At 40.0% G+C, this 26,965-nt stretch overlaps 1 protein-coding gene across 1 annotated transcript in view; it reads right to left on the bottom strand.

The window, feature by feature from the left end:
* LOC122796738 (desmoglein-2-like) overlaps nucleotides 1–26,965 on the bottom strand; it is a 1,262,885-nt gene that overhangs the window by 201,331 nt on the left and 1,034,589 nt on the right. Inside the window, exon 11 of the mRNA XM_044065447.1 lies at nucleotides 3,364–3,591. Within this exon, the coding sequence (XP_043921382.1) occupies nucleotides 3,364–3,591 (228 nt within the window). The remainder of the gene's footprint in view (nucleotides 1–3,363; nucleotides 3,592–26,965) is intronic.

The following is a 26,965-nucleotide window of genomic DNA, read 5'->3' as shown; positions in this document are numbered from 1 at the left end:
CACAGGTAATCCTTAAGTTCAGTTTCTATTTCTTTAACCTTTCCACTATTAATCCTATTTTCTACTTTCCTCCATTTGTTTTCCAATTTTTGTATTGCAAAATTTTCCATATTGGGATGCCTTTGTCTATATTTCTCTTCAAATATCTTTGGTGCTGCTTTTTTGTATTGATTAGTTTAGCTTTCTCCTTTGCATAACTGTTGTAACATATCAGACCTCTCTTTCCCATGTCCAAGTTTCTTTTTTTATACCTTCCAAAAATCTCTAGGTTTTGCTCTTCATATTTTCGCACTTCCTCATTCGCTTCATTTTTCCAAATAGCCCTAGGTTTCTTGGTTTATATAATGTTTTTCATGAACCTGTTGTATTAATGAACACTCATTTACATTTGAAGCTTTTGACAGTTTTTCTTGTGCAAGTATTCTTCTTTCCTTTAATTTCTCTCTTAATCTTTTTGAATATCCTCTATCCAGAAATTCTGGGCTTCTTGCATAACAGTAACAATACACAATTTATTTCTTATTCTCAATAGTCCACTCTATTATCTTTATGACTGCTTTTTGGCCTGTTAGGTTTTTTTAGTTTTCGTGGACTACTACTTCCTTCTATAACGGGGGGGGGGGTGCATCCTCCCTCTGAGCCTGGCCTAATCCCATTGTAGGAATGTTTCCATTTCTTGAGGATTCTACAAAGTAATTTTTTCCAGTCCTGGCACCAGTGCTCTTTGCCCACCCAGCTGTCTTTTTTATTTTGTCCTCTACTTTTGTCTATAATATATGCTATATAAAAATGCAGTCTATATATCAATATCGTCTTGGTGAGATTTTGTAAAAACAGTGTCTGCTTCATGAAGGTACTCACCAAGACATGAGGATGAATTCAGTTCCAGCAATACTTCTCTCCCTTGCTTGCTGATTTTATCAGATCTCCATTCAGACAGTGGTAAGTTTCAGTTACTGTAGAATCAGAACAAAGCAGTACTCCACTATGGTGGCTGCTAGAGTGGAGCTCTTTTCACCACACCACAGGCGAATTGTAATCGATTCCCCCCGTCCTTTATTTGATTGCCTCAACAGGAGGCCCTTGCCATGCGTTTGAACTAAATGCACCTAACTTCTTGTGTTAGTAAGCTATTATTGCTGGATTTACTGGTTTAATTCTTAAATGCACATGAAAAGAAAGGAGATAATCATTTATGACAGATTGGCTAAACAAGCCATTTTAGAAACACTACACTGAGGGAAAAAATAACAAACAAAAAGTAACTTTAGTATACAGCAAAAAAAAAAAGAGCAGAGGCCTTGCATGTCATGGCAAAGCCTGGCATGTCTTATGTAGACACCTTGACATGCATATCTGTGTCAAGTAAAGGATGACAGTTTGTAACAGTAGAAAATGCAAAAAGTTTGCTTAACTAATGGTGTGAAGCTGGTTAGGAGCTGAAGATGGGGACTGTGACAATGTGTGATATTGCCAGCTATGCCATATATAGGGCAGTGGATGTGTAACATATGCTGATATAGCTGAAGTTTTGTAAAGAATTGTATGTCATTTGTATATGAAACAGATTTGTACAGATGCTTATGTTGAAGATGTATTTGTAAAGTTGCATGGGTTTAAAAATGTACCAGCAGTGTGTCTTGCTGGATAGAAAAAGAAATATACATGCATGTCAGACTGTACTATTGTAACTGATTAAATGTATATATTGCAACAGAGGATGTTGGATGAGAAGAGGTTAAGCTCAGCTCCAGTTAACGTTTAAAAAAATATCATGACATTAAATTACTTAATTTAGGCCATAAAGATTGTATTTCACAGGTCTCAAGGTGGCCAGAGACAAAAAGTCAGTACTAGGAAGCCTTCTGTGTTGTCGTTGGGGGTGAACTAATTGCTACTCTGGAAGGGTGGAAGTTTGAAATTGTTTTATGACTTCCAGAAGCTGCAACAGATCTTAGCAAAGCTCTAGGTGTATAAGATAACACATCTGCGCCAAATCCTGGCAGCCTCAAGTAAAGGGGGTAGTATTGGAACCAGTATACAGATGACCAAATGTATGTGATATCATTCTGTAATTCAGCACAAAAATGATGTTTTAATACTAGGTGAGACTGAAGTCTCAGGGCAGTCTGTTGTTTAGAACCTGACATAGAAGGATCTTTCACCTACTTCACCTTGCCTTGCTTTAGTAAATAACTAGGGGGATAGTAATTCTTTAGATCAGTTAGGAAAATATAGTGAGATTAATTAAGTACTGCTTTTCTGTATCTGTGTGAATCTATTCATCTGTGTTATTTTAATATTTCCTGTGATTAAAACTTTGGTGTTTATTATAAATAGATATTTAGTATTTTCATGTTCTTTTATTATTTATTATTAAATATATTTAAACTTTTCATTGCAGTTGGTCCTTTAGAGAATATTTTAAACTTTGAGAGTATTTATAGTAATATGGTGACACTGTGGCCGCGCCTGAAAGCCTTACTGCATTGCTCAAACACTACCATTTGTATTAGTATTAATTTCACTCAGAATAATTGGATACCTTTATAAGAGCCTTAGAGTAGCTGGCTTTGGAGTGTCTGGTGGCAATAACTACCTTATACTCTGGGCAGAGGGGCACAGCTAGTAAATCAGTGCTAGCCTTTCCCAGGTGTGTGTGTGTGTGTGTGTGTGTGTGTGTGTGTGTGTGTGTGTGTGTAAATCAAATCTCAAAGAGTGTGTATATCAGCTACTTGGAGCAGGAGCACAGAGTACTGGTTTCACAGAGAGAGGGGTTGAGGACCTGGCTTGGACACTCGGCTGAGGACTAACTCTACAGCTGTGCCAAGTCCTCCACCACTCTGTCTGTGAAACCAGTGTTCTCTGTCCATACTCCAAATAGCTGACACCTGCTCCCTGTTTCTACAACCTACCTAAAGTCAGTGGTAACATTCATCATACAAAACACAAATGCTGTGAGCAGGAATTTGTTTTGCTGTTATTGCGGATGAGAATGGACAGGAACAAGAGCAAGTAGTTTACTGCTTACAAATGAGCCCATAGATATAGAGACTAAATTCATTGCCTAAACTTTTACATGAGGTGAAAACCTACATGAAATCAGGAGACACACTTTCATTCAGGGAACTCTACAATAATCAAATCACTACAGCTCTAACAATGACATCTATGCCTGTTTGCACAATATTTGCACATATATATCACATATACTTGACTATAATACTAGATATCAACAGTCAGAAGAAAACATGCGTTTTATATTCAGCTCTATTTTTTCCATCTATTTCATGGAGAGTTCAGTATAATTCTTTGAAAACAACAGATTACAAAACATGCTCTATGACTTGCCCCTCATCTTACCAGTCTTGTCTACTATTTTCCACATCTCAGCTACTCCAGCAGGTTCATCAATGATTTTAAACGTAAAAGGAGCAGAATTTGGGTTACCATCGATGTCCTGAGCTGAGACATTGAGAGAAGCAACATTTTCACAGACCTGTCTTGACAACATTTCGATCACTGGACAGTTATCATTTGTATCCTGAACCTCCAGAACAATAGTTCCAGTGGCAGTTTTTGGAGGAATATCTAAAGGAATTGCAAGAAACACAAGGGAGTTATGTTAGAAACATTGACACTGTCACAAGTTTCACTAGAATAAATGCATTTACAAAGAATAAAATATTCTGTGGACATTAAAGGCTGTTATAACTCATGTATTCTGCCACTTGTGTTTCTGTCTATTTCATAAATAATGCCCTTAATCTATCATGGATTTCCTGTGCTTGTCTTACTTCCCTTCTTTACTCATGCATGACCTGAACTATCACTTTTTCTTACTCTTATCCTTCACTGACTACACTTTCAACAAGGCAGAGTGACACGTTCCACTCCTTATGCTCCTCTGTCATCTCCACCACCTTCCTATTTTTCCTCATGTCTTCTTTACACTGAAATAGAAAATGTCACTTCTGTTATTTCTATTCTTCCTCTTGAAATGTGACTGCATTTTTATCAGTGCTATGTTTCACTTTCTTCTGCTCCAGAAATTTATTTCTGATTTCCAACAGCCTTAATGTAGTGTGGTAACCTATCTAGCTCTCTAACCATATGAACTCTCTTCTTCTATCCAGTGCCTGCATAGTCAAGTCTTTTTGTTCTCCTGCTGTATTTTAATTCCAAAGCCTCAGACACCAGAACTGAGTATAACTAGCCAAGTGAAGTCTTTTTTAAAATTGCAGCCAAGTGAGGACTTATCACAATGAACAAAACTAGAGCAGCAGAATGAACCATCCTTTTATGATATATCCATTTATAAAATTTGCTGTTTAATGAACTGGTAATTGAAGAAAGGAATGAAATGACATGACTATGAAAAGGCCTCTTTAGGAAATATTAAACAATCTTCTCACAGTTGTTTTTTTCCTTCTGTTTTGATAAGAGAGCAGGATCTATATCATTAGTGGCACACTTCAGCACTGACTTCTGCAGAAGTAGTTACCCATAAATAATGTCATCAAGTAGCTGGACATTTTGATCTCCAAGCAAAAACATATGGAAAAGATTTCCCTCAAAACTACCTGGTAATTATCACCTACTCCAAAACATCCACATTATCGGAAAATGTATTTTATATCTTTGCAAAATGAAAAGTTCCCATAATGGCATTAAATAGAGGCCTTCTGTTTTCTCCTGCAATGCCACAAGCAATTTGTTGTTTAAACGGCAAACACAGCTTCTTTCTTCTCACACCATATTGGGGTGCCACCCTTTCAGATGCAAAAAGTGGGATATTCTTTATGGAAACATGACATTTTGTAGGACAGACCATACTGTGATCAGTATAAAGAATTGGACTTCATTTTTTGACAAAACAAAAGATTATTCTTGTAGTATTGAAATTATTTATGCTGTATCATGCAATTCTTTTGTGTTTCAGATTAAAAATAATTGTTTTATGACACTATTAAAGGAGATTTCGGAAATATTTTGCCCTAAAATCTCAGGAAATCTCTCATTTTTCATGTATTTTCTTATAGGACACCCCTACCTAAATAGAGACTATCCTGCATATAGAGGGACAGGTGGTAACCATAAAACTAATACTACCTCAATGATATTTATAATGGACAACTATAACTGTTTACAAAGTTCAACAATAAAATTTAACCAGAATCACAAAAGTTGGAAAAAAAATGTTATGTGATTGCAGGAGTAAGGCATGCTTTCATTTAATTAATGTTGTATAGTAAAATACATAGAACCTTTTTTCTATGGATTGCATAGACAGTACTTGGTTTGCCAATTAAATTAATAGGGCTTTGACTGCAAGTCCTAGTTATCCCCAAACTATAGACACTATTTTATGAATAGAACATGGCCTGCATTGCTGTATTCACCTCCATTTACTAAGCATAACAGAACTCATACTATAAATGCTCATTAGTAGTCAAAAACAGGCACATTGATTGGCCAGTTCATTTAGCATGCTCATTGTAAATCCAGCATACCTTAATCAAAACAAGTGTGGCCACTCTACAATACTTTACTAACTGTGCCAATTGTGCATTCCTGTTCGGACTATTGCAGAATGCCCCTTTTTGATCTTATTTTTGCACTGTCTCTCATAGAGCTTCTCATTTTCTGGTAAATCATGGACAGTTATAGTCACTCAATAATGCCAGTGAAGGTTCATATGTTTGTTCATTCAATACAAGCACTTAGATACAAAACTTCTCATTATATTAACTTTTAAAATAAATTAAAGATATATTTAAAAAAAAATATTCCTGATTCTGTCCCTTTCCTCCATATTTTTCTGACTTTGTCCAAAATTCTTGAGTAAAGAAGTTGACTTTTGTCTAGTGAAACTAATTTAATATTCAAAAATGTGCACTCTAATTGACTGAGCAATCAGCGTGTTCATTGCAAATCAAGTGTTCTCTACAACACGAAATTCAGTTAACTGTTAAGTGGATAATTTAAGGTATATAAAAAAAACTTTCCTATGCTACCAAATTTTTCTGGAGTAAAATAATACAATGCATTAAAAAAAATTCTAGGATTTTAATGTCGGGTTTGCCTCTACAAGTAGTTTGACATCATACCTTGCAATCTCTTACTTTCTGAAACAGACATACCTGATATATTTACTACCTTCATTCCCGATTGATTTAACAGAAAAGCACAGCTTTTATGAAGAACAGCTCAAAAATTTTTGTTAAACATCTGGACATTCTACCAATCTATAGACAGTTGAGAAGTGCACAGACCAATAAGTTAAAACAAACAAACAAACAAACAAACAAACAAAAAACAGACAGTAATGTATACTGCAGCCATTTATAGAGATGGAGTATGCACAGTATATATCTTGGATGCCCCAGACTACCAGAAGTCAGCAGAAGACCGCTAATTTAATTTATACAATGACATTAATAAGAAAACATATGATGTCACTGTATAATTTACCTATGGCTATATTTATTTAATCACTTGGGCTTCACCCTCATGATCAAACCACACCAACCATGGATAAATCCTGTGGTACTGATGCCCAATTGTAGATTGTTGCTAAACAGTGAAATGTTCCTTCAGTTATACTTATTTGGATGACTGAAGGAAAGTTAGGCCTGTCATCTGACATATGGTACTGGTTTCATCTCCTTTATGTGTATTACTTTTTAATTTAATAGTTTTATTAGATTGTTTGTTCCTTTCATTTCATAACATTGCACTCTTAGGTTGGATCACATTAATAACATTTTGACAGGCTAAGAGATCTGGTTGTAGGATCTAGGGTGTAGAATATCACATCTAGTAGAACTCGTTGGTATTCACCATTTGCTGTCTCCAGTTTGAACATTTACACTTTGGGATTTTGTTATAAAGCTGTTGTCTAGACCATTGTGTAGTGGAAGATTTACTAAACAACTTGGTTCATCTCTAGCCAGCATGTAACTGTGTGCCTTCCATTATTTAACTTTGCAGTTAGTGAAGAAGATTAAGGTTTTGAGCTATTAACAAGATGCTTCTTGTAGTCAAGGTTATAAGGTTAGAGTCATTCCATTTGCCTGTTGTGTCATTGTGAACAAGTCACTTAATCAAACAGTGGTCCGGGCTTGTCCCTTAAAAGGGTTATGTTTCCAGGGGGCTTACAAAGTTAATAGATAAATAAATAAAAAATACTCTTTTAATCATGGATGTTATGACTTTATTAAAACAGATATAGTTTATTTCAGTTATTATCATTACAGTGTCAAGCACAACAACTCAAACAGGGCAGTATAGTGCCTAAGTGGTTAAGATCGCTACCTTGTAACTGCAGCATGTGAGGACCAGCCTTGACCTCCAGTAACTGTGTTAAGATCGCTACTTTGTAACTCTAGCACATTAGGATCAGCCTTGAATTCCAGTTACTGTGTGGTGTACATGTTTTTCTTATGTTAAGATCGCTACCTTGTAACTGTAGCATGTGAGGATCAGCCTTGACCTCCACTTACTGTGTGGTGTACATGCTTTTCTTACATTAAGATCGCTACCTTGTAACTGTAGCACTTGAGGATCAATCAGTCATGACCTCCAGTTACTGTGTGGTGTACATGCTTTTCTTATGTTAAGATTGCTACCTTGTAACTGTAGCATGTGAGGATCAGTCATGACCTCCAGTTACTGTGTGGTGTACATGCTTTTCCTATGTCTGTCTGTGGGTTTTCTCTGACCTATCTAGTTTTCTTTTATTGCCTTTAACATGTTGATTGATTGGCTACTCTAAAGTGTCCATATATATTGCATTCACTCTTGACTTCTAGCTGATGTTGTGGACAAAAAAGGTCAACGATGAATCAGTACACTTATCCAGATGACAAATTAATAAAATAAATGTTATCTTCACATCTGTACTTTTTTTTATTTACAATTTCTGTTACTGCTAACATTATGCTGGAAAATCTCATGGGATTTTAGTAGTCAATCTTTTCTTTTCAACATGTTTCTCACACATAGCCTTTCCTTAACTAATCATTTAGAACAACTTTGACTTTGTTTGCTAGCAATGTTATTCATAGTTAATGGAGTATATTTGACATTGTTCACTTTAACTAATGTGTTTTCTGTACTTCTTCATAAATTACTACTATTTTGATGTAATTACTTTTGTCTACATATTTTTTGGATTTCTCTGTAGCATGGTTAGGCAAAATCACTTTGACTGAATGCTGTATAGAGTCACATGGCTGCTAACTGGATAATTCTTTGCTGAATGTATCTACTAGTTTTATGACAAGGGCTGTTCCCCTTCATGCCTTGTATGACAGAACTACATCTGGGTAATTATTTGATGGTGCAAAAGTACAGCAATATTAATCATACATAAGCTGGTTGTTCTTTACTGACACAGTATTCAGAGTTTGCATTTAAGTGTTGCTAATTATGAACACTAAGTAAAACAAGTCACTTTTCCTGGGAGTAAAACAGTATTTGCACAAACAATTCTCAATAACTGTTAAGTGTAAAAAAATGAGGAAGAAAGAGAGAAAAGTAAGAAAAAATAGCCTGTTATTTAAGTGAATTAAATTGCTAGAATTATTTTGCTGCCAATGCATGGGCAATAGATGAGGTATCACAATAAATATTTTGATTTTAAAGCAGTTTGTTTCATGAAAGCAGTTTTAATACAAAAAAAGGCAAAATATCCCCCGGATTCAGCAAGCAGCTGAGCAGGAATAAATTATTCCTGCACGGCAGGGACTGTTTCTGTTCAGCATGGCAATGCGCCATGCATATGTATGAAGGAGCGTTGCCATGCTCTAAAATGGTCATGGTTTCATGTACGAGCACAGGCGGTGTGTCTAAGAGCAGAGCTCACACAATACACATGCCCCCTGCACTTCAGAATTGCCTTTCGGCAATTTAAAATGAGCGGGAAATGCCAGTAGGTTGCAAAGGCTGCATCGCGAGGCTGGTAACAACCCTGCTTGTAGTAGTCATACCAAATAAATATAAAGTAGTAGAAAGTCACCTGGCAGTATAAAAGCTGTGTATGGGTTGTACTGAATAAACCAGACAATATGACAGTAATAGTCCCACATAGGTGATATTTCAATAAAACTGTAACTGTCTGGCAATAAAGTTCAAAATCCTGGACTGGTTATGTTTACTCTGGTATTGTATGGCATTTAATGTTGCAGTCTCTGAATAGTAATGTTGTGTTAACCACTGCTACCCACACTGTGCTACATAAAAAATATGTCTAGGAATGTCTGTATAAGACTGTTGGAAATACAAGGTCTGACTGTACAACCAAGAGAGACTTAGACATAAAACACTGAAGGCACAGACAGTAGTTTCTAAATAGCTCACTCTAATGAAACTCAAATTGTTGTATTTTTAGCACACACAGCCATGGTTTGAATGCTGGGAGTGGTAGTTAGCTGTAAGCATAATCATACCTCTCAACTGTACAGATTTTCTCAGAACGTCCAGATAATTGGCTCATATTTTTGGCCTGTTCCGCTGTCTCCCTGGCAATCACTGGGATGATCAGAAAATTGTAGTCACTAAATAATGACATACATTTGATTTTCAGACCAGAAATCCTTCAGAAAATGTATATTAAAACAAATCCTGTTACTCTAGCAACTCTCCAAGTTTATAAGAGCGATATTCAAAATATGTCCCTATTTGTACCCCCATGTTGTCAAGCTTTGTCCAGAGTGTGTGCATTAAGAGATTGACAGGTATGTGCATAATATTAACTAGGAATCTGGGAATATGGGTAGAAACAGGTAGTATTATCAAGCATCCCCCCCCACAGGTCTTTCAGATAAGAAAACTGTAACTGCCTGGCAATAAAGTTTTAAATCCTGGACTGGTAGTGTTTACTCTGGTATTGTATGGCCTGATATGAAGCATTCACCAACATCTGATATCAGAATAGTACTGTTGTGTCAACCACTGTTTCTCACATTGTGCTACATAAAAATATGTGTAGGAATGTCTGTATAAGACTGTTGTAATTACAAGGTGAGATTGTACAACCAAGACAAACTTACAAAGAAAACACTGAAGGAACAGACAGCGGTGTCTAAATAGCCTATTCTGATGAAACAAAAATTGTTGTATTTTTAGCAGACACAGCCATGGTTTGAATCCTGGGAGTGGTAGTAAGCTGTATGCATAATCATACCTCTCAACTGTAAAGATTTTCCCAGAATGCCCAGATATTTGGCTCATATTTTTGGCCTTTTCCTCTTTTTTCCTGACAAATCAGTGGGATGATCTCAGGATTGTAGTCACCAAATAATGACATACATTTTAGTGTCATACTTCAAATCCTTCAAAAAATGTATATTAAAACAAATCCTGTTACTCTAGCAACTGTCTAAAAGTTTATAAGAGCAATACTCAAAATATGTCCCTATTTGTACCCCCACGCTGTCAAGCTTTACCCAGATGTTGTACGTTAAGAGATTGAGAGATATGTGCATAATTACAACTAGGAATCTGGGAATATGTGTAGAAACAGTCAAGTAGTGTTAACAAACATTCACTCCACAGGTCTACCAGGTAAGAGAAGTAGAATTTAGTTATAAGACAGTTGAAGTATACACTGTGTACAAACATACCACTGCCCAAACCAAGGCCATAGGGTACTTTAATAATACCTGTAGAGTAATGATTAGACCAATGATCATTAAAGTTGTGAGTACTGTAAGGATATATAAATTATTAATTGACACCCCCCCCCCCACCATATCTGCATAAGTAATTTAAACACACAAATCAATGGGTATGTTTACACCAAACCTACTGTTGGGACATATCTCCTTTTGTTCAACAAATATTGAAATGTGTTTCTATTAATGTTCCATGTTGAAATACTATCATTGGTGACCTGCTACTATCAATGTAACCTGTATGTTGTAATGGCCACTGTGGTTCCATATATGCATGTGTTCTGTTTGCTATGCAACTGTTCCAAATCTGGTGTTTTAGGTTAATGGGAATATCTATGCATGCTGTTCTAACTAATCCTGGATTGTGTTGACTATTACTAACCCACATATGTTCTAAAACTGCAACACCATAGCACGTTTGGGTAGGCCGGTCCCAGCTGACCCACCACTCCCACCTCATCTGGCCATGGCACCGGGCCCCAGGGCATTAGGAAACCACCTGGGACCTCATCGTCCACTGGTCCTGCACCACCTTTGGATGGAACCACCTCAGGGGATGGGGCTCGTCCCCCACTGGAAGCAGGCGTGGACAGGATAATGTCACCCAAAGTCAGGTCCAGGGATTGGGGCATAGTGAACTCCGAAGGGAATTTGGAGATCTGCTACTTCAGCTTGAGGGCTGCATGGCACAATTAGAGGGTCAGCCTGCCCCTCCTTCTCAGACCCCAGCACAGCCACCTCTGGGGCCATGAAGGTGCAGTGGTGACTGCCCATAAGTGGGGACCTCAGTCCACTGTTTCCATTTGGGGGCTCATGGGCTTCCGATTTCCAAACACCCCTCCCCGTCTAAGGTATTTACCCCTGACATGTGTCATATACTGCCCCTGTATGCTGTCTTGTCTGTCTTCCTACCCAACCTACCTCCCCAAATATACCTACTATCCTTCCCCAACATCCCACTCTCACCTTAAAAAAAAGGGCAATCTGTTCCCAAAAAAAATTTTGCCCCATACATAGCTGTCCATTTCACGCATGTGTCTACTGGACACATGTTATCTGGTCTAATTTGCTTCACAACAAATTATTGTTGTCCTCACCCCTCTCTCAGGGGTTTGAGTGTCCAAATATACCTCAAAATGCAGTATATATGCACAGCTGTTGCTGTAGAAGAAATGGACAGCTATGGGCGTTCCCTACACCCATCCTGCACATCCCTAGCCACTTTCCCTATTGTCTTTCCCTCTTTGTGCCCCCTTTTTCACCACTTACCTATCACCCCATTTTTCTTTTCTTTTAAATAAATAAGCATGGGGGTAAGCCGGAGTAAGCACTTTTAAGGAGTAGTAAGTGGGATTAAGCCTGTTTGCATGGCACTAAGCAATGCCTACACAGATTAAGCACTTTTCAGGCTGTCTGTAAGCATATTTAACCAGAAGTTAGCATTGCTTACTGCCACGCAAACCAGCTTACAACTGCTTAAAAATGCCTTAATCACTATGTATCCAACATCCCTTGTTCTGCCCAGCAACAAAATAATCAGCCCTTGCAAGTCTCGAACTGAGAACCCGGCATACCACAGTCAAAGGAAGTTACTACTAAGTCATCTGTGCTATAGATATGTGTGATGTTTTCTCAAACATATCACGCAGCACACTCATTCAACAGTAGGGAAAATGTATTTATATATGTATATGCACATACATATATATATATATATATATGTAGACATACATGTCTATATATATATATATATATATATATATATATATATATATATATATATATAGTGCATTCGGACATCGGATCCACACTGTGAACCTCTCACTGCAAAACATCTGACCAAAGGCACTGTAAATGGGGGGAAGGGGCTCAAAATAGGGATCTCTTGTAATTATTGCCATTATCCCTTCCTCCACAGCTAAACTGTTCTGCCTTGAAACAAAATGACCAGCACTTGCAAGTATTGAACCCAGGACCCTGCACAGCATGGCCAGAACAAGCTACCAGTAAGCCATCTCAGCTGTAAGAGGTTGCGATGATTTCTCTAACATATCGTGCAGAACAGTCAGTCTACTATAGGGAATGTACAATTTGGAAGCACTAAACATTCTAATGATACATACACACACACACACACACACACACACATACATATATAAATATATAAACACTTGATATATATATATATATATATAAAGAGAGTATATATAGAGGGTGCACAGCATGTCAAACAGCCATTATTCCTACAGTTGCCACCTTTTCAAATGGCCAGTGCCTAATTCTTTCCTACAAATGAGAATTACTGCATGAAACATATACCCACACACATTGCAAAGGACATAACACCACACACAGTTTGCAAACATATAAATCCTTGTGTACTATTTCAGTTGTTTATGCCATTTCTTATAGCATTTATGTGTTTGAAATACATAATAACTGATTAATGCAATTCTCAAAGAAAACATATGATACAGTAATCTGTAAAACATAACATAATTTGCTGTCTAGGTTAAAGCTTTCAAGTAGTATAACAGTAAAAACACACTTGCCTTGAAGATAAGAATCAATCAACACTTAATTACAGATGTAGTTCAACAGTCTCTAATTACACTCTGTACTCAACCCCCTATGGCAGGGGTCTGCAACCTTCATTATCAAAAGAGCCATTTTGGCCCCTGTCCCACCAAATAACATTTATTGGCAGCCACAAAACATATTTGACCCCTAAAATTAAGATAACACAGTGTATAAAGTTTTATCAGTGAGTGTGTGTGTGTGTGTGTGTGTGTGTGTGTGTGTGTGTGTGTGTGTGTATATGTGTGTGTAAAATGCATGTTAACGGAAACCATGTTATTCTAGGAAGTTTCTAAGTTTATTAGAGCAATATTTAAAGTCTGCCCCTAATTTGTGTTCATTTGTTCCTTTTTATTTGTGGCTCTGTTCAGATTTCTTGTGATAAGACATTAAGAGGTATGGAAACCTTTCAGGAGATGCTACTGCTGCAAGGGGACTGCTTGATTGTTCTGTGTGTGTGGAATGCATGGCAACAGAAATCATGTTATTCGAGCAAGTTTCTAAGTTTATAAGAGCAATATTTAAAGTCCATCACTCAATTGCTCTCAGTGTGTGTGTGTGTGTGTGTGTGTGTGTGTGTGTGTGTGTGTGTGTGTGTGTGTGTGTGTGTGTGTGTGTGTACTGTGTGGTAGAGTGGCCATTATTTTTCAAAGCTACAGGGAGCCACTGCCGAGGGGTGGAAGAGCCACATGCGGCTCTAGAGCCACAGGTTGCAGACCCCTGCCCTAGGGGGAAAACTATCAGTTGTCACAATGTAAATGTATCCGTTACATAACAATGCTTAACTTAAAACATCACGATCATACTGACAAACAGCACTGTGTGCAAGACAGTAAGCTCTAGCCCACCACTGTTCCCATGGTGGACCATATGAAAATGTACAGCCATATACCTTAATGTTTCTTATTACTGATGTCCCTCACATGTTGTAACAGCCTAGGTTAAAAACATTTAATACCCCTCCCCTATAAAATGCCTTACAAGGGCATATAACAGTGTTCTCCATACACTGACCTCCAGACTGTACAGGGTCACACATGTTTTGTCCAGCTGTAGCCCTAATATATATGGACCCTACCCGACACCTTGTGTGGGAGCCCACAACATCACTGGAATGATAGCAGGAATGTCAGCACTAAATAATGATAGACCATTATCTATTAACCTTTTACTGCATGACATCTGGACAAAGCCTGGTATATAGGTGGAGGACAGAGGCTGAAACATAGGGCCATATTTGAAATATTGCTGTTATACACTGTGAAAGTTGCTGGTGTTACAGGATTGGTTGTAACATACCCTTACTCAGGAATATGAAGTCAGAAACACAAATGGATGTTGCCATGTACTGATAGCAATCAATGGAGAGAATTTCACTGATATGTCAGGGACAAGACCTGTGTGGGAACAGACAAAACATTATAGCCAATCCTCTGGCCATCATGTGGATAGGTCCACAGTTGAGATCTATGCAGACAGACTGCATTCCATGCAAAACTAGCATGTACACACAAACCATGTAAAACTAGCAGTATTCAATGCATATAACAGCAATACTCACACACTGTCCCTAGGTCTGGAACCTTATACAAACATATAGTTAGCCTGTGTCCACAAGTCCTGTTGTAAGAGGTAATGCTACCTGCTGTCTGTAACACTGCTGCCCACACACAGTAAGGATGCCTTCCATACAGGAAAGGTAAAGGGACAATGCCTACATGATGTAGTTATTTATAGTAGTGGGTTGCTATGACATTGGGTATTGGAAGACCTACACAGTTGCCTCCATGCAATTAGCAAGTGGGGAACATCAATTGGTGCAGAGTCCATCACCTGAACATGAGCATCACCTACAAAAGCCATGCTTCAACCTACTCAAACAAGCTCGATCCCAGTAGTGGAGACAGAGAGAGAGAGAGAGAGACACACCACAAAAAATAAATAAATAAATAAATAAATAAATAAATAAATAAACAAAACCTCGAAATAAGAAACAGGAAGACATCATGTACACAGAAGGAACCTGAAGATAAAGCAGGTATGTGAAACATGTAAGCATGTAATTAAATGTAGTACTTGGTCTGTAATAATGGGATAGATGATTATGAAAGCTATATATGTGCCATCAATACTTGCTGTAATGATGTCCTGCTGAACAAATACTATGGACATAGCATATGTCTCTGTCTGCAGTGGGCCATACTTGTCAACTGTGCAGATCTGCACAGAATGTCAAGATTTAGCCATCATAGTGCTTGTTCTGTTCCTCCAAACATCTGTATTAGTCTGGCAAATAGCTGAAGGTGGTAGTAATGAAGTCATGACAGACACATGAGTTTCAGATCCCACCACCTTCAGAACAGTCATGGTAATGCAAAATGTATCATGTACAAACTTCATAGGTTTGTAATAGGCATATCTATGATATGTCCCTATATATCCCTCCCAATGTTAGGATTTGTCCACATGTGATGCTCTAAGTGGTGGATAGGTTGGGTCACAGCTGAGGAGCCTGACAATCCCTGGGAAAGGACAGCTCACATATGGCAACCACTAGAGTGTCTGTCAAACAGTCATGTCTGTAGTACTGCTAGGCCAGTTAATAGGATGTTGCCCATATCCATATGTTACCTGTGAATATGAGTATTATACATGTTTGTATTGTAAATCTAGGATACCTATATAGGGCATGAGCATAGTAAAGCACTGTTGCAGATGTGTGTGTTGAACTGCATGTGATATATTGAATTAATAACATTCAACTGTGCAGTGTTCTTCTGGACAAAGTTCACAGTTGTGAAAGATATCTGTAGTCACTTACACATATACTTGTGTTATGGAGCTATATTGATACGTTATCAAAATTGACTTCCCTGTTTTGTCATCCAGTCAGGTGGACCAATGGCTGGAAGTCCTGGTATAACAGGTTGAGACATATGATTGAGCAGCAAGACTGTAAATACAGTGCACCATAATGACATAGAACACAAATGTGTACCAGGTATCCCCTGAGCATGTGTATGTATGCATATGTTCAGCTGAGAGGCACAAAATTAATAACATGGATCACAAGCAGTCCGGAAAATAGGATATGCATGTTGCATGTGTGTGTAATATCACTGTCACTGCATACAACAAAATAAAATGTGTACTGCTACTAATTGTTGCATTGCCATGACACTGATATGGGTACAACAGTAGGCATGCTTATCATGTAGTAATCAGAGAAATATACAACTGTGTTATGCCTCACTGTCCATGCTTACCACTGACAGCTATAACAACACCCATATACACTGGATATCAAAGTGTACACACCCCTGTTGGAATGCCAGGTCTGTGTGCTGTATGCCAATGAGACAACAGGAAGTCATGTCAAAAAGTTTCTCAAATGTGACCCATAACCTGTACAATTCTATTGAAAAAGAAACAAAGCTGTTTCATGGTAGGTGAGCAACCATTGCCAAGTGAAGATGTGATATGGCATTAGAATACAAACCAAGACAAATGGATGTTGTAATCATCTCAGTGGGTGTTTACACAACATACCAGTCTAAGGGTGTGCACACACATTCAACTAGCTTACTGTACTGAGTATTACTTCCCATATGTGGGAGGGATAGGTTCATAACCCAGAAACTGCCCATGCTATGGAATAGACTTCCCATACACGACAAGCAGAGCACCTCACTGGCCCTCTTCAAGAGAAATATTGATGAGTGGATGGGAAATAGAAAATTCACCACAGGGATCACTCCAGTGGCTTTACTCGACAGAGGCACTGGGAACTAAGGTCAGGTGGCACGAAGCCAGGGTAATCCCATGGGCTAGGCTTGTAAAGGCACCAGGGCCATTAGCCTAGTACACACCTATGAACCTATATGTTTCCACAGGACAGGTTGTTATGTTGCCTATTGAACTGAGCAGGCTATAGGACACATCACAGGTGGGGATTGTGTTGACATGTGCTTTTGTGTGGTCATGTTCCAATTGCACAAATACCATGCATTGTAACAGGGGTATGTACACTTCATTTCCACTGTAGCTATATGGAATCAGGAGTACCTTACCTGTACAATCATCCTCCTCCAACGATAGAGTAATCCCCCTTGGTGGACACCACCACGACAAAAAGGACATAATAGGTTGCTATAGTGGCTGTACAGGGACACATAGGTGCAGACCACAACTTGGAAGCAAGTGCACCTCTATCTGAGCAAGTATGTAGGTTCACAGGTGACCTCCTATAAGGCTGACTATGACTAGAAATCAGACATATCCAGACCACCAAGGCCAACTGCAACCATGTCTACACATATGTATGCAGTCTCAGAGCCAGTAACACAAGTCACCCTGTACTGGGGGTAAAGCACACCTCATATACACATGCTATGGATACAGGCAACCTGTATCAGACAGAATAGGTGGGAACAGTGACACCTTGTCCAGAACAGTAGTACAGGGGGATATGCACATCACTCACACTCCTGCCCGTATCAGTGGTGAGCATGGACATAATGCCGACTGACGGCAACAACAGCAAGTCTCCATGGGGTATGAGAACATCACAGTTTGCAACCTACATGAACACAGGCATGTGTTCACAGTCCCATCACACACTGCAGTCAAACACACTCATGCCACTATCCACACATCATCCGCATGGAAGATGGCCACTGTCATCCCACTACACAGAAATGAATGGTGTGTAGTGGATTACGCCATTGAGTGTCCAACATTGGGAGAACTGGACAGGTCAGGGCCAGAAGTGTAATGCAAGATGTACAAGCCATGATAGCTTACAGTGTTATGGTATAGTCTGGATTATTTGCAAGTAATACCCACTGTTGATGTGCACATGGATAACTGTATGAGGTCCTCTGACCTTTTTTTCCTGTTTATGTCTTCCAGGTACAATGTCCTGGGAATGTCTGCCTGCATACACACCCCTAGAAAATGATGCAATAATCCAGTTTCTCATAGTCCATCATGCCGTTCTCTTCAGGCACAGGGCCCAGGATCTGCAGGAGAGGACCACCCTCTGGAACGATCTCATCCACAGAGTAAATGATGTTGGCCTGCACAACCGCAATTATGAGCAGGTGCGGTATCTCTGGACAGATCTGATCCACCATGCCCATCAGCATGCCGCTGCAGTTAGGAGGGACCAGCTAGCCACAGATGAGGGTCATGCCATCCAGACCCCACTGACACATGCTGAGGAGATCCTTGCCAGCCTTGGGACATTGTGGAGATGGGTGCCACCCACACAATTGATGAGAACTGTGCAGGTAAGACCCCAGGGCACATTAGTAGACCACTGTTGCTTATCCATTATCATCTGCAAAGTATCTACATGCATATGTCAGATAAGATAGTCTTTTGCTGCAGTGTAGTAATGAACAGATGTGCATAATCTCTAGTATTGTGGGTTTGTACTGCTGATGTGCTGAAATGCTGCTCCTACCCTGTTTCAATGCCATAGGTAGTGCTACTGACATTACGTCTCTCTCACATAACTATTTAGGTCCATCTGATATACAACTGGGACAGCAGCCTGTAGCTTGTGAGTATGGAGTTGTTTTGTTCAGGTTTGCCAATACACCGGCCATGTTATGGCCATGCTATTTGCCATGCACACATTTAACACACCTATCCATAATACATGCTGTACATGTTCAATTACTGTTGCTGTTAACTGCACTGTATCACAGTGGTCACCATGGAGGCATATCTGAAGGATATGTAAGAGTCCTGTAGTATATCTAATAACCTGTCAGTGCAAGAAGTGTGGACAGAGATGAACATAATGGTGGGACAAATGGCCTGCAGTAGGGACATGTTTGAAACATTACCCTTATACAGTGGCTACAACAGTGTATACACCACTATTACAATGGCAACTTTTCATGATATAAACAACGGCAAATCACAATGCCACATTCCACACCTTTTACAACCTGTAATGTGATCCTAACATGAGCAGTTAATGTGTAATATGGAATCCTATGTTAGGGCAACACATATGGGGAATACGTACCCTAACAAACACTGGAAGCATATGTGTGCATACACTCCAAATAACGTATTGTGGAAGCAGCTTGTGAGGTATTGACAGCATTCACTCTTCTTGAGTACACACCTTCCATCAAGTACAGGGCCTCAATGTCACACCAAGTAATGGTCTGCTGTCCAGGAAGTATGTCCATGACATTTGCCCACTCACCTGCAACAAAGGCAGCCATGGCTTGCACACATCTTACAAACCATGAAATGGATCCCATATCCAAAAGGTAGCATTCAGGAGTGGGAAAAGTAGCCTTACCTCACCATTGCATATACCATGGCAAACAATGCAGACTGTCATGTATGTGTGTATGAAGTATGGGAGAACATTAATGTAGAAAATAAACAGATGCCCATCCAAAACATATGACATCACATGTTGCAAACTGGTCATGGAGGCTGCCCAGAAACATGTAGCAACACTGAGGGACTTGCAGGAATGTCTAGCAAGTACTGCCTGTGCAGTACCTGTGTCAACAATCACCTGGAATCTGCATAAGTGTGGCCTATGGGTTAGGGTAATCAGAAGGAAGAGTTGTTACACAGGAAACATCATCAGGGCTCTCTACAGGTAGCATATGCATAACATCAAGTCTCCCTAAGGCATGTTTTGCAATGTGTAATGGTGTCATGAGACCAAGGCTGAAACCTACAGACAGTATTGATAAAGATACATGTGGTGCGCAAGCAACACCTCACTCGACCTCAGGGCCACCATCCCCATTTTTAACTTTCTGGTGCCAGTGTAACCTTTAGGTTTGCTGTTCATTAGAAGGAACTAGGCTGGTAGACATGGCTTTCAGAATTTGGACCACTGCAAAATAACACTCATTTGTGGCCCATAGATGTCAAGCGTCTGCAATAAGGCTAAGGATGGGGAGGGGTGTCATCCTGAAACACAACAGTGAAATGAAGCATACATCCAAAGTTTGCTAAGAATGGCTGCATCTGAACACAGTCAAGGTCATGAATTGTGCCAGACATAACCCTGACTCCACAGCAATAGTGAAGGCACTGTGTGACCTCCAAGGGCTGTACACATGAGCTGACCATGCAATAGGGCAGAGTTGGGGGACATTTGTAGAACAGAGTGATCAAATAATGGCAAGTGAAGAATGGCTATGCTAGTATACCCCTTCCAGGAATAGTGCCTGCTGTAGTTCACTTAGGTGCTGCAATAAACCATTGTGTTAAGGGTGTGCACACTTATGCAACCCACATATTGTATGCATCTCATTCAGCATCTGCATGACTAACACATTTGTTTGATACTTCATTGGATTGCACAGGTCATCTGTCACATATTAGGTGTTTGTAATGTTAACATATGCAGTATTGTGGCCCCACTGCATATCATGGAAAAGGCTAGCATGTGAACAAGGGTATGTACATTCCTCATATCCACATTAAGCTTTGAACGTTGTCATTGTAATTGGATTTTATTGCTCATACATGCACTGCTGATGATGAGATCTGCAAATCAGAGGTCAAGCATTAACTGTTGACATCAGTCCTCATATCATCCCAGGTATGTGTCAGGCAAACACATAGGGGCTGTGAGCATCAGAGCAAACATAGCTGCCACACATATACACATTCAACAATGGTGTGTGCACTCATGAGGTATGGTGCACAGTACATGCCAGTGTGCTGTACAGGTGCACAGCAATACTGTGTACATGGGTGCAGTGTATTCCAGGGGAAGGGGCATCACCTACTAAAACAACTTATGCATCACAGAGATGTAGAATGTTTATAACAAGGATTGAGTGTGGCTGTGGTGCATGCGGAGTGCCATATGTCATGCGTGTTGACTACTGGGTAATGAGAGGTCTGTGTAATATATTTGTGCCACCTCACCTGTAAGTGTGTGTGTGTGTGTGTGCAGGTAAATCATAATGTACAGGTCTTAAATTATATTTTTTGTTTTCCCCTCACAGGTGGCGAGGTGGGTCAGGGTCCATCCTGCAGGCAAACTGATGTTAGTGTCCATACAGACTCTGACAATCATGATAGGCATGGTGAGGAACAAACAGAGTTGTCAGGGGCTGAAGCTGTGCCATCTGTTGACATCCCACTTTTATCCACCCCATCCCAGCACACAGTCACAATGCCCATACATACCCCATCACCAGTGACCATAGATGAGGGACAGTTGGTGGGTGGTACCATGGGACAGGACAGTGTGGGGATTATGGCAAGTGTGTCTGTACACAACAGCCATAGCCAGATGACTGGTGAGGTACCACATAGGCAGATGTACAGGGGTGCTTGTAGGAGGGCTGCTGGCCATCATGCCCCTGGCAGAAGTGCCACAGCAGGTGTCACCAGACACATGTTTTTGGCCATCATGGAGGCACAGGCACATATGGAATGTTACACCAGAAAGAGTCTGAGGCTCCAGAGGGCTACTCATTCTGCTGTACTTGACAACATCTGTGATCTTGCAGGTGCCGACCGTTATTTTGCAGAGGTCCCAGATAGACGGTTGGGTGAGATGGTGGGAATCTTCGACCATATGGTGTCTGTGGTAGAGCATCTGGTGGGAGTAGGGTGGTGGCCATGTGGACATAGGTCAGCAACACCAACAGGTGGAGGTCTACGTGGACATGCAACAACTCACAGCCGCTCCCATAGTGGCAGTACCAGTACCAGCACTGCAGGGGGGGTGCTGTCCACACCACAATACAGCAGGCCACATGCACGTGGTCCTGGCTGGTCCCAAAAGGGATACAGATCCAGTGGACAATTGTCAACATCAGGGGAGAGTACCATATCTGGGCTCCTGCCTGGTAGTGCCCGTGAAACTCCTGGCAGGCACAGTTCCCGTGTCCATGGTCAGAGACAGTGAACTGTACACCCTGCCATGTATAGTCTGTAGCTGTCCAATAAACCCCTGTATAGGGCAGCCACATGGCAGACATGTGTGCATACATACACACACAATTCACCAACACAGCTAGGGCACCTCCATACCTACACACACCACATCTGCACAGCCCATTTAATAAAGAACCCCCTAAACCAGACACATGATGTCAACCAAACAGCTCAGTCTAGGCCTCTGGCAAACCTGTAACACACCCTGTGCATATGATGATACCTGTTCCACATCCCTGTCATCCATACCATCAATGCAGGGACATGCTGATATGGTTCTGATGCACAGGGTGAATGTCCTAAGGTTTAGCAATGTAATGCTGTTTAACATGTTTTCAGCTGGAATGATTAATGCTTACACGTCAGGGTGTGTAGCTGTCCAGCCATGATGCATTATAGCTGTTATTATATATATATATATATATATATATATATATATATATATATATATATATATATATATATATATATATATATATATATATACACTGACTGATTGTGGTCTCCCTAATGTATTTTGTTTGTGTTCTAGGTGTCTATGTGTCAGCAGGATGTTGGTCTGCTGTCCTGTCCTACAAGGGGTGTAGCACTGTGGTGACACATTGACTGTGTCATATCCCGGGTACAGCTGAACACAGGTAACAGGTCAGTATAACTGTTACTGCATGTGCCACATGGCTGATAGGTCTGAGAGGTGTATACAGGTGAGTGCATGGTGGCTGATGTCAGCAGCTCTTCTACAGTGGACAGTTGTAAGTGTACTGGGTGGCACACACCAAATGTCTGTGAATATCACACACACACACACACACACACACACAGGCTTTGGTGTTGATGCAATACACAGAGAATACTGTTCACATGGATGTACTTTATTTTGCAGTGAACTCATTTTGGCCTATGTAATTCCACCCAGACCAAACTGCAAAAACATCAGATCAGGAAATAATCAGTTTGCCAGCTTAATGTCATTGATGGTGGTACTGGCAGGGTATATGTCCTCTTCACCAATGTAGTGCAATCCTGGAGTTGGTAAACATGGGTGTGCTGGTGTGGGTGGCACAGCCCCCCACTTTGGAGGGTGTGGGGTGGCGTAGAATCCCAGATAGTGTCATTAACAACTACCTAACCTGTTAACATAAACTGTACAATATAACAGCACACTAAGTGGGGGGATACTCACAACAATAACCCCAATGTGGGTGGCTGTGGCCACAACAACCACACCCATGTATATATACCAACTCCTGTATCGCTGTATAGCTGTACAGTGGGGAAGAGGGCATTTACATATCCACTACTAGTTTTGCTTGAATGTATTTCCACAAGATGATTGCTTTGAAATGTTACCTTTAGCCAGTTAATTCTCAGACAAATGATCTCCTGGGACATATATTTTCTGCAAGCTGAAGTAGATCTCTTCACATACACATACACTTACTTGGCAACACTCAGAGTAAAACCCCTACCTAGGTACTTATTGCTACTAATTTGTTTGGCTTTAATTGCAGACACCACAGAGCTTTTAGTGTGAGGTATATCCCGAGTTTCCTGTTAAGTGAAGAACATCACCAGGCCTTGTACAGTATGGTAATGGGAGATGTACTGAGTGTTAATGAACAATACATAACATGACATGCTGTCATATACACATTGACAAATACATACAGTCATAGACACATTTGACAGACCTGGGTTTAGCAGTGCTAACTACCTTGTCAGTGAGTCCATTCTGTTACAGAGTTTTTGCACACAGCACATGCATCATTGGGCTGGATAGTGTAATCAGTTACCTGTCTGGTTGATGGTGACAGCAGTAATCATACAGTGGACCATGGGACATGTATTGGGGGTACCATGGTGTAAAGACAGTATACCCAGAACCCATACCCCACATTGGACATTGTACTCACCAAAACCCATGATAATGCTCTGACATACCCACAATCACACATTTACCAGGACTGAAATACAACTCCTTGTCTATCTAATCAGTGCTACTACAGGGATATGCACTTATTGCACATGCCACAGGGATAGTAGAGTGAGAGTTTGTTAGGGTGAGGGTTTGTCATGGCTCTCCTAATGTCAGCAACATCACTATGCCTTATAATATATGGCAAGGTTTATTGTATTTGGAGAATGTGGTCTCAGAATGCTGTCTCATACAAATATGCACACTCACACACATACACACACTTGCCAGGACTCAGAGGGTAACCCACACCTATCTACCCATTTGTAGAACAGTGTTATGCTGGTACTGCAAGCTCCAGGTAGCCCATAGGGTGATGAGTGTAACAAGGTACATTTAATATCAATTACAGCAGCAGCCATTTCTAAGTATGGCAATGGGAGGTGATGTGGGTGAGAAGGCCCTCAGAGTATTGTTAACTACAAGTTCACAAACACACAGACACTGTTATTCTCAGTAATGCACACTGACACATATGTCAGTACTGGGGTCCATAGGTGCAAGTGTTCCTAGGTGTGTACCAGGCTAATGTCCATGGAGAGATGAGAAGAGTAGGGCATGTGAGTACACTGGTATCATGCCACTTGACATTTGTCAGGAGGCCATCTATTAACCGATGCCACTTGAGTGATCCCCAGAGTAATGGTTAAATTCAGCATCCAATCATCTGGTTTTCTCTTGCAGATGGCCATTGAGGTGCTCAAACTAACATGTATGCAACGTATATTACATAACATGGCCAGTGTCTGGGTTAGAGACCTGTACCCAAGCATGTTCTGTTGACTGCGGTAGTCTGGCTGAGGTATCCATGGCATGTGGTGCATACAAGGTGGGGTTTCCTAGCTGTGACATTCATAACACAGCTGGGCAGACATGTCAGTGTCAGTCAATCATAGATTACCTGTAAGCAGCCAAGATGGATACCTAACATCTGCACATCTCTACAAAGAACAGACAGACATTAGCTAGCCAACAGGTTATTCATTAGGATGAATGTTTTGACAGTTAGATGTCTGACACTGATATGTATGCCATTTTACTACATGACAGCAGCCCTCAATGACATGACCTAAACATATAGTAGTCTAAATTTAATATCCACATATCAGATCAATATCCAATGGGAGATACTTAATAATATACAGCTCACACACCAAGAACATGATAGTCAGTACTCAGAGTCCAGCTTTGCATGCAGGGGTGTATGGCTCCAGTACTACAATCTGCAATCTACTCTTACTTGTAAAAGCACTGTTAAAAGTAGTAATGTAATGATACAATACATGCAAGTATGACTACATATAACCTGGGATACTACCCATGTATGAAACACATACAAAGAGAAAAGATTGTGGCACTAGTCATGTGTACTCAGGTGTCCCTTACAGTATACTCACATCCCTTGCTACTGTAATGACACCACATATAAGCATGTTATGCACATGGAATTAAATACACTTAATAAAGATGTCATTACCCTGCTATTTTATCAGAGTGGAATGTGATCACTGGTTACCAGGGCTGAGCTATGTTTAGCAGGTGTAAGCATTGCTTAAATGTAAATGCTAAGCACATTTGCGCACTGGTAAGCGAAGCCTACACGATGTAAGAGCCTTTTCATTTAACCGTACGTTAGCACCACTTAGCTTCACGCAAACCCAAGCAAACCCACTTAAAGCTGCTCAAAACTGCCTTAACCACTATGTATCAAACAGTCCTTGTTTTGCCTAGCAATGTATATATATATATATATATATATATATATATATATATATATATATATATATATATATATATATATATATATATATATATATATATATATATATATATATATATATAGTTTTATATATATATATATATATATATATATATATATATGTATATATAACATATGCCCATAACATGTAGTGGAGTCATACCTCAGCACCATAAGTCAGAACCTCTTAGTGCAAGGGAATGCAATGTAAGTATTGCAGTTATAAATGCAGAATGTTGCTACAGTAACATGGGGTTGTGTCAACAGACATTTTGTGTAGGAAGTCACTTCTGCTACTGACATGTGCGCCATCAGTTACTGACAGACATCATAAAATCATCATAGTGAAGTACCACACAAATCACAGTAATGATCCTGTGGAATACAGCAGAAATATGACCAATAAACATAGGCAGTCTGAAACAATCTGCTCAGTTCAGAGGTATACACAGAACTCCTTAGTGCAAGACGTGTGGGCCAAGCCTGACAAAGGGGATGCTTACAGCCATGAAAATGGGGATATCACACAAATACTGGAATAGATAAGCTAACACAGTTGATGCATTCACACCTTCTTGTCTGTCCTAACACATATTAACCGAAGGAGCAGAGGTCCCAAGGCCACATACGTCCCACTAGTTAGTGACATACATCTTCACAGCATCCCTCTGCTTTTTCAGAAATACACAACACGTATGGTGGCCAGGCACCAGTACATCTGACAAATATCTGGACATAACATCACACTAGTAACACTGAGCTGCTAGGCATGTCACAAAGCACTGTGTAAACTACAGGCAGACTGCCACACCACTGACCCAAGTTTTCTATGCCGGAATACACATGTACTTGCAAATATAGCAGGTACTGCAGGCATGTAACACAGAATAATAGACATCAGTGTTAAAGTGCATACCCACAACCAGTCTCAACACAGTCACAGTCACTTTATAGTAAGCCTAATTAATAGTACAGTATATGGACTGTGTGAACAAAACCATCCTCATATTTGCCACTCACAGACTAACC

Source organism: Protopterus annectens, chromosome 3.part0 (genome assembly GCF_019279795.1).
Source record: "Protopterus annectens isolate FY-2018-M chromosome 3.part0, PAN1.0, whole genome shotgun sequence".
NCBI classification, from domain to species: domain Eukaryota; kingdom Metazoa; phylum Chordata; order Ceratodontiformes; family Protopteridae; genus Protopterus; species Protopterus annectens.
This window is presented reverse-complemented; position numbering and strand designations above follow the sequence as displayed.